The 14,614-nt window shown below is 43.0% G+C and overlaps 1 protein-coding gene across 1 annotated transcript; it reads right to left on the reverse strand.

Annotated features, from left to right (window-relative positions):
• Window positions 1–283: 283 nt before the first annotated feature.
• Window positions 284–12,823, reverse strand: LOC311308090 (beta-1,3-galactosyltransferase 2-like; the record flags this gene model as incomplete). Its single annotated transcript, XM_084437027.1, has 2 exons — window positions 284–436; window positions 11,987–12,823. The coding sequence occupies 2 exons, from the start codon at window positions 12,821–12,823 to the stop codon at window positions 284–286; spliced, it is 990 nt and encodes a 329-aa protein (XP_084293153.1).
• Between the last annotated feature and the right edge of the window lie 1,791 nt (window positions 12,824–14,614).

Here is a 14,614-nt window from a genome sequence, read left to right on the forward strand (position 1 = left end):
TATCTAACCTACCTAACCAAAATCTAACCTCACCAAAAATACAAGTGGTGGCACCCGCTCCTAGCCTGGTGTCTATAACAGGTTTCAGGCTACGTGATGGTATGTACGCCAAGGGCATCTTACCTAATCCCTTGCCCCTGTGTGTCAGAGGGCACGTACAGTAAAATATAAAGTTAACTATAACAAACTATAACATAGGATTTTAAGACAGAACTAACAAACGACTGACAAGCAACAAACAGGCAACACAAGGACAAAATCTCTCAACAAAGGACAGGAGAGGCTATATAAAGGGGAGGTGGACGGACATCTGATTGGACACAATGGGGCGCACATGGCAGGGAGACGAGACGATTGGACACAGGATGATTGGACCAACGATGATTGACAGGACACAAGGGACTGGGAAGGGACTGCACACACCGTTGTCGAACACCTGAGGGAGACAAATAGACAAAACACAACAGAGAACAACAACCACAGGACACACTAGTGTCGGGACGTAACAGAGCCATTATATGACAACAATGGCAAAGCACCACGAAGAGGTGACTGCCTAGTAACCGTTTGGCCGGACAGTGGAGAAACAGATGTGTTTGATGTTCTGGAACTTTGATGTTCTTCGTCTTGTGGTGGCACAATTAGTTTGACACAGTTAATTCATCTGCAATACAGACTGTACATTTCTTTAAAGATGAAAAATAAAACGTTTTGTTCCCATGGGATCTCTCCCGTCTCTTACCTGCTAAATACATGCAAAGTATAGCCTATAATGGGTAATTACTGAGACACATATTGTAGGTATAATTTCAAAACAGGAGTATTTCATATGTTCAATTACTGAACATAAATTCAATAACTGACATAAAACCAACAGGTAAACACATTTTTACATAGCTTCTATAACATCCAGTGAAAAAAAACTTTCCACACCACAAGGTTTGAACCCTCAAGTTTTGTGGGTTTTGAACTGGCACGTTCAGCATGGGAGACGAGCTCCTTAACCACTAGGCCAGCAGAGCTCTTGAAAATCAATGGTGTCATAGTCTTTTGTTTTGATGTTTTACCAGACTCCGGTTCCTCTAAAAAGGCCAGTTTCCTCTTGAAATGAATAAAGTTTGAATCCACTAGAGCGACAATTTGTACACCCGTAGACCAGGTAACCACATTTTTACATAGCTTCTATAACATCCAGTGACAAAAAACTGTCCCCACCACAAGTTTTGTGGGTTTTATACTCGCACGTTCAGCATGGGAGACGAGCTCCTTAACCACTAGGCCACCAGAGCTCTTATAAATCAATGGTGTCATAGTCTTTTGTTTTGATGTTCTGGGACCACTGCCTCTTGTGGTAGCAACATAGAACTGCAAGTCAACAAGAGAAGGGAGAAAGGGATAACCTGACATTTGCTCTCCATGTAGCGCGGCTTACAGCCACGCACAAAAATAGGTTACTACAAATTTGCGTAAAAACATCTTAAATGCAACCAACATAAAGTAGCCTACACCTCGAATGTCTAGTTCAGTTACCAAGGCAGTCTCTCTCCAGACTCAGGTTGTAGTTGGCGTAGCTTACGTAGTGTATCAGTGAAAAGAACTCTCATGGGTCTGGTGTTGAGACTTGAGACTACGAAGGTAGTCCATACTAGAGGTCTTCACGGGTCGGGTAAATCCGAGAGGACCCGAACTGGACCCGAGACCCGTACGGGTCCGGGTCCACATTTCCACGCTTTTATTATGGTCAGTTGGGTTCGGGTGGATCCGATTCTATTACCTCAGGTCCCGGGTCTGTGTGTCATTATGCGTAATAGCATAATTGTGCAGCCACCACCAGTAGCCTACCTTGTGAAAAATAAGCTGAAAGAAAATGAATATAAAGAGGTCAAACCTAGTGGCAGCTTTGTGTAGCCTTATTTATTTACGGCCGTTTCATTTCCATGCTGCCACATCACAGCCTGACAAAACAGCGATTGATCCTGTCAAGATTGAGAGGAAATCGCAATTCCATCAAACTGTGATGCAACAGCATGCAAGCCAACAGCCGTGACAGCCTAAGTGATTAATGCTACTGCTACTTGCTACTACTGCCTGTCGGATCTGTAAAATACCCGATCCGACTCGGGTCTCGGGTCTCTGTCCTACTCCTGCTATCGGACAAAATCGGGTCCGGTATACATATTTAAAAAAATGATCAGATTTAGTCGGATCTCAGAACAAATGTCTCGGGTCCATCTCGGTTTCGGGTCCACATTTTAGACCCGAGAAGACCTCTAGTCCATACTGTAGAGCGTGTCAGTGAGGTTCCACCACATTAGCATCGCATGTTAAAGCTACATGAGATATCTCGGCACTTTGGCGACCCCCTTGGTCGTGCTAAAATCGGCACTGCGTTTTAAGAACCACACTTCCCACAATTCCTCACTCACTCGCTGTAATGATGGGAAAAAAATATGATAACAAACATGCGTGGAGCAGACTGGATTGGAAGATTGTAGCTACTTCGACAGACTTTCTGGAAGGATGTCTTCAATGCAGGTAAATATCGGTCTTCTTTCTTTCATGTGCATGTAGATAAATTCTCGGGGCGAAGTCAGGGCTGTACTGTACATTAACTATTTTTAGCACATAGCACTGGTGCTACAGGGGTTGATAGTTCTGTAGCACAAAGCCAGAAAGTTGTAGCACAGGTATGAAATGTCCATTATCACCTCTACTGAACACAAGTTATGCAGTTCATCACTTAAAACCACTGGGAAAGGGATGTTACTGTACATATACAATATTAAATAACATAATAACACATAATAACACAATGTTTTCAGACAAGCATCTTTAGGTTTTCCCGGCTTTTGATTTTGCGGTGTCTTCATGATTTGGGTTATCTTCTTTTTCATTAATAATTTCAACATCTTTTTCCTTTGCTCGTTTGTTTGGGATTTTCTCTATGATCTGAACAAGGAACCAGTGTTTCCTGTGGAATTGATCTCTTGGTGTGGTGGTGCCAAGCTGAAGACAGACAAAATAAGGAGGATTTCTATACCAAAGCGGGGGTCTGGGCGTCCTCTCCCTAAAAAGTTTCAGAGACCTAGGTTCCTGTATTCCTGTATGTATATATGACTTTTAAAGAATGAAAATAACAAAATTGTGAGACATATAATTGAAAAGTATACTGAAACAGCATGTTTAGCCTACATGAAACATGCTTTCTTTAATTTTGAGTTATGGGGTGAGAATAATAGATAGAATGTTTTATTTAATAATAATAAAAAAGTTTGATGCCCATTGATACTTAACTGCAAACTCATTCCTTCTAAATCATCACTCTTTCTAATCTCTCATCCTGCCCTGTCCCCTTCCTTCTCCGCTCTCTTCTCCTGCTCTCCTCTCAACAACGTATATCCTCTCCTCTCTCACCTGTCCCTCAACTCTGCTGGTCCTGTCTTCTACCACAATCACTGCCTTTTTTACATAGTTTACATAAATAATAGGCTAGATTAGCCTACGTTTAACTGATATTTCGTTGCATTTGCTGTTGCTTTGACTGGCACTTTTAGGTGGCTGGAGGAACATTAACGCAAGCTAGCATCGTTAAACTTTTGGTTCAGCCAGCCAAAAAGACGGTCGCTCAATCAGTCAGTCAGTCAGGGCAGCGCCTCTGATTCACATGTTGTACTCGCGCTTGTGGTGTGGGCAGTCTCCTTGACAAATTATGCTTGCTGACTGACAGACAGCAGCGCGTAAGCTACGTAGGAGGCTCAGCTTCGGCTCAAACAGGCTAGGCTACTGGGTAGCTCCACGTGTTTCTACACTGCATTTTTTTTGATAACGTTACATATTTATCACACTTCAACTATAGGCTATTTTTACTTGTCCGATCAGACAACTGCATGAGGAACTTGCCCGAACAGAGTTTACTGGTCCGGGGGAAGCTATAGACTCACCTACCTGACTGCTCTCACTTCATTTCACCTCACTCGTCCTCCCGGCTTCAACACGGAAAACACCGCTAACGTTACATACAAGCGGCTCGCTGTCTGTCGCACGTGTGCTACAGGGCAAATAAATTAATCGCACAGCCATTTTTTTTCATAGCACGACATATATGCTGCAATGTACAGCCCTGGAAGTGTTTGTTGTCTTCCTGATATTGTGACAAGCAAAACACATCACTTCCGCTTCCACCACAAGATTTCCAGCCAGTGTACTAGCCAGTACACCGAAATTCTAAAATAATAAATTCACAGGGTCTCATGCAGTCTCATGTCATGAAAACGATTTTGGGAGTCTTGCTAAGGCCAATTCATAAATTAATAGCAAGTAAAGGTGAATATTGAACTATAAAAAAAGTTATCTCATTGAACTTTACTTTCCCATAGGCTTTTAATCCTTATATTTCAAGAATTCAGTAATGAACCCAGCTAATAATTCATTGGACGAATCGTGACCAGAAGTCCTTATGATAGAAGCCAAAAGTCCATATGATATCAAGCTTGTTTTAAGAAAATCACGTTTTATCCGCGGTAGCATTGAGAAATACTACACTACCCACAATCCTCAAGCGGTGTTGTTACCATGGAAATGTGTACACTGTCGAATTCTTGATCTAAGAACGTTAACAAGGGCTCTAGCTAATGTTAGCTGCTTATCCTATGCAGCTCTGGCAACTCACGTAATAGCTTAACATTAGGTATGTGAATGTACCTGCATGACATTTATATTATTAAACTGAGTAATGCCTTATCAATGTGATCCACCGCTCTTGCCAATGCCTTCTCGGGGAATTGGTAGAACTGGTGGCAACAACGGTCATCCGAGCGGTGAGCGCAGTCAGGAACGAAGCATGGCACCATGTTTCTGACAGCTAATGCATTAGCTAGCAAACATTACACACAATATAAACACAATATACACACATAACACAAACTAAAATACTAATATCAACAATATTAGCACTTAACAATAACAAAGATAAATTTTATGAAGAAGCAAGTTGGAATTCTGAAGCAAGTTTGAAACTGAGTGAGATGAGTATCATTCACAATGGTTTTTGGGATGCATAGTTTTATTCACTCATACAATAGGCTAATTTTGTACACAGTCTTGAACCATAACCTTTTTTTTTTTTTTTTTTTCATCAAATAAATTGCTACATTATACATGTTTAAAGGTCACGTTTCGTCTGTTGAATAATTAGCTGGGTCCATGGCTCAATTCTTGAAATATAAGGATTTTTTATTTTTTTTAAGTATAGTAATTAAAGTCGCACAGAAATTAAAAAAACATTCTGTTCCATTTTGGTTCACATAATTGGTCATAGTGTTCACCTATTCAACGATGTATGCCAAAACAATTACAAAATTCTACTTTTGTTGTAATCTCATATCAAAGTATATAATTTCTTACTTCCTGGAAAACGGTAGGTCACGTGCAATTACGACAACAGGTACCTTAGATTTTAGGCCAATAATCTCACGACATCCACCCCTCAATCAACGCTATCCTTCTATCGAATCTGTCTAAAGTTCTTAAAACCCGTCCACTTGTCAATGTTCCAATCAAATTCCTCTAAACATATGTCCCACCCTCATCAGCTTGTTTGCGTCGGAAATACGTCAAACTACGGAAGTTGGATGATCTCAAACGTCTGTTTCTGTGCGACTTTAACAATGCAATGCTAATGTGGTGGAACCCCCCATACAAACAGGGGGTTCACTGACATGGTCTATTGAAGGAAATGCAATGGGCACGGCCAAGTGGGATAGTTCACCCAATAATAGTAGGCCTATAAGTTTATACTTAAAAACGTTCTCAGGGGTCGGGTCCCATCTTTCCATGAACTCAGAAGCTAATCCCAGAAGCAAGCAAGCCGCTCCACTGGATCCTCTCCGTGTCTCGAGTCATCGCAGCAATTCGCAAAGCACTGAAAACAGAGCAAAGTGAGAACACCAGAATTAGGTGTTGATAACGTTCCTGTACTTAGCGTCTCGTTTTGCTCATCAAACTGGCTGTGCTCCGGTCCCTGCTGGCCGCGTCCTTCATCAAGCGGTGGTTGCTGTGCAATGTGTAAAGTGCTGTTATAGTGGTGCGTTCGTTTGTGCTCGGAGGTGGCAAGTCGCAAGTGGCAAAATACCTACCTCCGACCTGTGTGCATTCGAGCTATATACCATTATATCACAGTTACCTAGTTATATCTATATACCATTATATCACAGTTACCTAGTTATATCTATATACCATTATATCACAGTTACCTAGTTATATCTAGTGCATTCGAGAACTGGGGGCTGAGAAACATATCCGAATTTGCGACGAGGAAGTACGAGTTCATGCGGTGTTTTATTTAATAATTCCTAGTAGCAAGTCGCAATTTGCCACCTCCCAGTTATAAACGAACGCACCATAGTTATATATATATAGTTAGACAGAGATCATAGGAACATTAGCTCAAGCACCCCTTTGCTACAGTATAGCAATTCGGAATCGCTCCCTATTCACTATATAGTGCACTATATAGGGCGTCAGCCATTTTGTTTGTAGTGTCCGAATTCTCCCCGGAATTTTCGTTCCCTATATAGTCCACTATTTATTACCCACAATTCACCTTGATTTCCAGGGAACAGTGCATGTACCCTACATTTTCTCCGTTCCCTAGGTAGTTCACTACATGGTGAACCCTATATAGGGAATAGGGAGTGAGGGAACGAGGGAGCGATTCCGAACACAGCTTATGTGTGCTGACGTCTCAGCGTCTCAGTTGCTCATCAAGCATGGGTCTCTGATCCGGTCACAGCTCACGTCGTTCACCAGCTTCCTCAAACAAGCGCGGCCAGCCAATGTCACGGTGAGAAGGGAGCCCCCAGGTAAGTCACACTTTGTCTTTTTAAAGGCTGCTGGTCTAGTCGGGAACGAATCACCTAATACACGGCATAATAAAGCACTGCACCCCAGCAAAAATAACACTAGAATCAAATCAATCAAATATGAAAGTAACTGCAATCAGATAATCACACATAATCTCAAACAAAAGTAACACTAATCTCACACCAAAGAAAAAAAAAATACAACACTCAAAAACCACTGAATAAAAAAGGCAGTATGTTCACTCTGTGAAATGAGCGCAATAGAGCCACTTAACACAACACACAATAAGGTGCTCAACACACAACCGCTTCTGTTTTAAACGTTGCTACGTTTTGTTAGGGCTCAATGCATCCCAGGGAAGGCTTAGTTGTAAACCGTTTGGAAAAGGGCAGACACTTTCAAAAATACTTGGCAGTATATTGGATGAACCACCATCTATCGGGCTAATTTCTATATCGCTTCTCTTTCTCGCTATCATCATATAGCTGCTAGTATTTCCTCATACAACGCTGATTGGCTAAATAGTTTTTTGATCTAGCACAAACCAAGCCCCGAGGAACAGGTCCGAGGGCTTGTGAAACATTTTGAGCGCAGTGGCCAAGCTCGGTATTCCAAGTCATGTGATGCATTTGGGGGCAAAAATACTATTTCCTATAGACATACATTGGGAAAGAAACAGCTGGGGAAAGAAACAAAAATGTTTCTGGGTATCACTCAAAGTCAAAAACGACTCCTTTAATTTATTTAATAATTTAAGTTTTAAATCATGAGTCAATTTTTTGTATAAGCCACCAAGAGCTGGAGTTTCCAGCTGTGTCTTTCCCCATGTATGTCTATGCTAGGGATGCACTGGTTTATGGAAAAGAGGGATAGGCAGGGCCAAGAAAAACACTGCTGCACAAGTGCTGGAAGCAAGATATCACTACTGCGCCTGTGCTGGGGCCTACAGGAAGTATGTTCAAAATGTTTCAGGCGCTGGGTGAGCAACTTTTATTGGAATGAATGGGTGGCCATCTGTCAATGCCATATCTGTTTTTGTGTGTTGGCTGTAAGCCGACACACCAAGAAGAGGGAATCCCTTTTTGTCGCTCCGTCCCTGCCTCAACTTGCGGCGAGTTGTTGACCTGCAGTTCTATGTTGCTACCACAAGAGGCAGTGGTCCTAGAACATCAAAAGAAAAAGACTCCACAGATTTCCCAGGGCAGCGGTGGCTGAGTGGATGGTGGTCGAGTGGATAGTGTGCTGCCTATCACTGCGAAGGTTGTGAGTTCAATCCATGGTGTGGACATACAAAGGTACCATAACATATTTTGGCACTGGATGTTATAGAAGTTATGTAACGAGCGTGGGTCATATTTGTTAATAATAGACCCTTTTACAGCCTAGTCAGCACAACTATGCACACGCATTCTTGAAACAGTAGCAGAGGAAGACAGACGCAATCACCATTATTAAGTGTACGGACTGGACTGAGGACATCATCAAGAGGTTCTAGGGATGGACCCCATTTTATATCAGGTAAGTTATTTTGACTACCTGGTTTCACTGGAATGTCTGGTTGAAATGTAGCCCTTCTCAGTCCCGTTGTCGCATTCCACTCGCTCATGCCAGACAACAGTCCTTTGCTGGTCCATTCACTTTGTCGTCAAAAAAAATCGGTGTCGGCCTAGTTAGGAGAGGCACTCATATTTAGCCTACAAGTGTCAGATAAACATGAAACTTCACTTACCTAAGCAAAAGGGTCTATTTTAACAAATGCTGGGTTGAAGCTCCAAAGCACCGCCACCACCACAGAAGAAGACTAGCCTACCTCGGAAAAATGATTTCACTCGGACAGAACGCGTCTAAATAAGTTATTTATTGGTAGCGCCGAGGCTTCAAAACCCAGCATTTGTTAAAATAGAGCGTGGGTCATATTGTTCATTATAGACCCAGCTATGTATGCGCGCGCATTCTTGAAACAGAAGCAGGGGGAGACAGACGAGTTCCATGGTTCAGAGCGAGCCGTATTTAAGTGCAAAGACTAGTATTTTATATAGGGTCTGGCTGTTGCGTCTACGGGTGTACAAATCGGCGCTCTAGTGGCAAACTTTATTTGTTTCAAGAGGAAACCGGCCTTTTCAGAACTGGAGTCGCCTGTGGCTACAAGCCATTAAGCGTAGCCTACGGACTGGACTGAGGACATAATCAGAAATTATTTTATATTAGGTAAGTTATTTTCTCGTCCCTATAGCGCCCTAAAATACAGCTTGTCGGTGGACACGCAACCGTATGCATTTCAGATTGATCATGTTGGCAATGTGTGTGAATTTGCTGCTATGTGAGAGATAAGGACCTGTTGTCGCATGTCGTTGACAAGCTTCCCCTTATGGTGTCACAACGATGGCTTATGAATGCGATGTTATTATGTTAAATACAGTAGCCCAGAGATGGTTAGCACTGGCAGGGCTATTTCAGTTTGATAAAAGGCGTTGTGGTGTTTGAGCACGAGTTGTCGTAGCCTAATGGACTTCGTTTTGGTGTGGAATTATAATTGTTTACGTTTTGATAGGAACAATTAAATTGTCCCAAGTGTTGCAAATTATTGGTACCCCTACCAGTGGAGATTGCTCCTATAAGCCAGGGTAAGCCTGGCTTACCCATACAAATCCAAATAAAACTTGATTTGAAAACTTGATCATAAGCCATCGTCCTGACACCATAAGGAGAAGCCTGAAATCGACTTTCAGACTGTTTTTGACTTAAATGCGTCTTGTATTCTGCCATATCGCTTCATTTTCATCCGTGTTTAGCATTTTGGTAGTGCTCCGTCGTCCCCTACAGTCCTCATGAAAATACAGTCCACGTTACGGTCCGTTGACACCGGTCTTACTAGCTCGTTATTCACTTAACATTGTAGGCCAGATAAAATGATTCTAGCTTACGGAAGTGAAGACCAAATCAAATCAAGACCAAATCAAGACCTGGAGCGGTGGGCTAATACGCCTAGTAGGCTAGTAGCCTAAACACTAGATTAGTGAAGTAGGGGAGTAGGCTATTGAGTGCTGTGTCCTTATCGTCCTGTCATTCTCTTCGTGGTGCATTGTTATCATATAATGGCTCTGTAGTTTATTTAGTGTGTCCCTAAAAGCTTGGTTGTTTCAGCCTAAATATTGCCCTCTTATTCGCTCGCTCTCAAATTATTGGCCTTTGTTGATGTGTTTAAAAAAACATCAGTAGCCTAGGCTACTATAGTTTTCCTGTATGTTCTTACATATAAATGCCAATGCTCAGCGCCCTTCTGGTGCTGTGAAACCCATCAGGGCATGCTTTGACAGTGCACCCCCCCAAAAATCGTGCGCGCTTCGTTGGTCCTGGCTTACCCGGTTCTAGGACCCACCAGACTCCACTGACCCCTACGTGCGTAGGTTCTCTCCCTATCTGCGTGTGTGTACGGGGTGTGCGGGCGGGGGGGGGGGGGGGTGGGGGGTGGTTGGGGGCCATTGGGAGTAATAACAATGTCGGAGAAGACCCTGTGCAAGACCCCACGGTACGCTACTGCATTATAGACAGACAGTCCTCATTACAATAGGAGTAGGACACTTCAAATCCTATAGTAATTCATTTTGTATAGGATGTGATGCACCAGTCGCTCTACGCCTACATGTGGTTTATTTTCAGTGATTAGACTGACTGTTGACTGGCACAGCTTTAGGTGGATAAAAGCGTCTGCTAAATGACTGTAATGTAATGTAATGTGGTGATGGAGGAATGAGCTTAATGTATTGATGCTTTTTTGTGCGTGCCTGTAAGCCAGCGCACCTAGTATAGCGTTCGTCCAGTTATCACTCCCTCCCTCCCTCCGTTACTGCGGACAATGTTGGCCTGCATTTCTCTGTTGGCAGTAGGCAGAGGCAGTAGTCCCAGCACACCAAAATCAAGAAGGACACCAAAATCAACCTGCCGATCTCCACTGCACAAGTAGAGTAGTGGTGAGAGCATTGGACTCCCACCCTGGAGACTGGGGTTGAAGACCCGGTGGGGATGACTTTATGGGACTTTACCCCAAACCTCCACATGTTCATCCTTTCACTCCTACCTTTACCCCTTGCCTTATAGATCAGATCCTGTCCCAACCCCAACCCATATTCTAACCCCAACCCACACTAGGGACTGGAAGAAGGAAACCAAAACCCACCCGCCGATCTCCACTGCACAAGTAGAGTAGTGGTGAGAGCATTGGACTCCCACCCTGGAGACTGGGGTTCCCGGTGGGGATGACTTCATGTTATCATCAGTGTAACTGCTTTAGCCACTGACCGCTACCATAAATGTTATGGAAGCTGCTGCTAGTTGTTGAGAGCCCAGTAGCTAACTGGCTATCTCGCTCTTATTGTGCTGGATTAGAATTGGAAGCATTGGAACTGATGTGTCCAGGAGATAAGACCCATCTTTATTTATCAAACATCACCGTCCTACCAGTCCCACACAGAAACAAGCCAGCCAACACACATAAGCCAGGCTGGGCCTGGCCTGGTTTCTTTAATACATCCATGGTACAAACAGATTTATGTTGAGGATTTCAGGACTGATCTGATGTGAGCTCCTGAGATCAGGATCACAAGGCTTCCATGACACAAATTTTGATCAACTAACGTGACGATTAACCAATCCATTGACAATGTGCGTGAACCATGCACATCGTGTGAAGCTGAAAATTCAGACTTCACAGGAGTTCAAGCTCAATCTAGCGGGTTATCTCCTTAATCAGCACTTTGAGATTGTTTTAACAATGAAAAGTGTTTTATAAATAAATGTAATTATTATTCATGATCATTAAGCACACTTCCTGGAATACCCCTCAGATATGGGGCTTATCAAAACCATAAAGTGTGTACAAACCTCAGAAGGAAAAGTGTCTCAAACAGTGCTTCCACACACAATGAAAGGTCCAGTAGGTTTCGTAGGTGTTGTCTCTGTAAACACCAGCAATACAGTATAAGAGTTTTGACTCCATCAAATTGGTGGCAGCTCAGTTGTCATATACAGTACAGCATAAACCACTTTTTCCTGAGAAAGTTGGGTTTGATTACTCAGTTGTTGTTTTTTAGCAGTCAAGCCCAGGTTTTTTCAAATCTTTCCATACATCCAGTAGCTGTTGAGACGTGTCCAGGATGGTTGTGATGACAGAGCTGTAGTAACAGCTGCTCATTGTTGACAATTGGTATCCCTGAAACAGGTTGTCACTTGGAGGGTGAACAGGCTGGATACCCAAGTGTCTCATACACAATCCCAGATAGACGTCCTCTATGTAGACGGCTTTAACGTGCCTGGACGCCTCCACCAGCTTTCTGGGGAGGTCTAAAGACATGACATAGCCCAGTCCCAGAGCATACGGTGGGTAGAATAAACCAGGGAAAACAGTCTTAGGAAGGTACCATTTGGAGTTAGGATCTCTTTGAACAGTTCCCCATTTGGTCACCTGTCCAGTCATGTAATTGTGCTGTGGTGCGGTCAGCAGCAGGTTGACCAAGTTGTGCACGTTGAGGAACATGTCTGAGTCGATCTTCATGGCGTAGGAGGCGTTGGGGCAGCGAGAGCTCAGCCACTCCAGCATTACCATGGTCTTGATGGTCAGGTTTTTGTAGCTGTCCTTGAAGTCGCTCTGCAGCAGGTCTCCGTGCTGTTTACTCTCCTGGAGAACCTGCTCTTGGAGCTTCTCTGACCCCTCTCCACTGGGCAGTGCCAAAAGGAAGAATAGACTCACCACTTTGCCCAGTACCAGGCTCTCAGTGCCCCAGGTACTGCGGATGGCGTCACGGGCTGCCCTGTTAGGTGGCGCCACTGGCACCATCAGAACCAGGAAGGGCTTGTTCTCTTGGCATTTCTTGGGCTCATCCACAATGAAGTGGTACTCATGTGGGTACTCAACAGAGTATTTGTCAAACGTCGAGTCAGATTTTAGTCCTCTGTCATGGCTCATCCACCAGGTTAATGGGATTTGTTTTAAGTCAATATCTATGAAGGTTACCACCAGGATAACAAACAGGAGTAGGAACAGGAAAATGCAGCACCGACACCAAGATCTCCTCCTGGTCTGGGTTAGTACTGCCCCCTTCTGGCTGCCATCTTTGTTGCTGAGCAATAGGAAAGGGAAACACAGGGAATAACTTGTAATGCTTTTAATGTACATAACATATTTTACATAACATGTAGGCTAAATGTTTCTGATGTTTTCTGATTTTGGTTAAAGGGGTAGTGTGCTATTTTGGACATTTAGTCCTATTTGGGGTCTGTCTACCATGAACCTAAAACATAGAGACCATAATTTCACTGATCGTTCCAGTATTGAGCTAGCTGTAGTTTTTCTGCAGGCTCTCGCTGGGATATAATGGAAGTCAATGGGGCATAATGTAAATTTGTTGAAAAACTACGATAAATATGCTTTTCTGAGACGGGAAGCACAGGGTGTAATGTTACCAGTCGCAATATGCTCTCCTGTGAAATGTATCACAATCTGAATATTTTTAGGTGTTTGGCATGACTAAGTCCTCCATGGGAGCAGTGAAAATAAGCGCCAGGGGAATACTTTTGTCCAAGTCATGCCAAACATGTAAACATATTCGGATTGCAATACATTTCACAGGAGAGCATATTGAGACCAGTAAGATTACACCCTGTGCTTCCCGTCTCGGAAAAGCACATTTATCATAGTTTTTCGACGCATTTACATATGCCCCATTGACTTCCATTGTAGCCCAGTGAGAGCCTGCATAAAAATGTCAGCTAGCTCAATACTGGAACGATCAGTGAAATGATGGTCTCTATGTTTCAGGTTCACGGTACAGTAGACAGACCACATATAGGGCTAAATGTCACTACCCCTTTAAATTTGTTGATGTATGGGGCAGTAGAGTCCTGTGGACACATATCAAACATTCATCTTTGGCTCACCGTAGCTCAATTATGACTTTATATCTACAAGGATTGCAGCAAACCCCCATCAGGCCTCTGGCTTAGCAGTTGGTGGTTGCGATGAAACATAGGTGTAAGGATGACTGTTAATATGGGTCTCAGCGGATCACTTCCTGTTTTGATGTCAGCTCTCTGTCATAACCCAGTGAAGAAGTCCATTGTGCCAGTCAGAGTTGCTATGGAAAAGAATATTACATTTCAATAACAATACTATTTTTCATTGCTTTGAATGTTTCAGTTCATCTGACACCTTTGTATGAATGAGTCTGAGAGGGAGGTGACTGGATGTTGAGAGAGGTGGGAGAATCTAAAGCAAACATACAGATACAGCAGAGCAGCCAATTCACTTTAATAATCAGATAAGAGATTTACATTCGTCAGTCTCCAGGAAATGCATCTTAGCAGTATTATGGATCCTTAATGTAATCTGTGCTGATTCTCACCATAAATGGACAGTTCTTGTATAACCTGTTTTGGTAAGATGGTAATGTTACATTTCAGCTTTCTCTTCTGTAGACAGCACATAGCTTTTATTTTAGTTCTGTGAGTGAGACAACACTGGCAACCAAGTCATGCTTGACTGTATGTTCTTGTTCCAGCCCTAACCCTACATGTATTCCCTGTCTTGCACAACTTTCAACTGTTTCCATTTTGCTCATTGCAACATGCAACTCACAACTACTTTAGGCTAGTCCTCTTTATCCTTTTCCATTATTTATATGTATATACATAAAGATAGAGGGAAATGTGCTCAAACACAAAGATCTACTGTATACAGTACTTAAAGTAAGTCAAGTTC

This window comes from Borostomias antarcticus, assembly GCF_949987555.1.
Source record: "Borostomias antarcticus genome assembly, chromosome: 4".
In the NCBI taxonomy this organism is placed as follows: Eukaryota; Metazoa; Chordata; class Actinopteri; order Stomiiformes; family Stomiidae; genus Borostomias; species Borostomias antarcticus.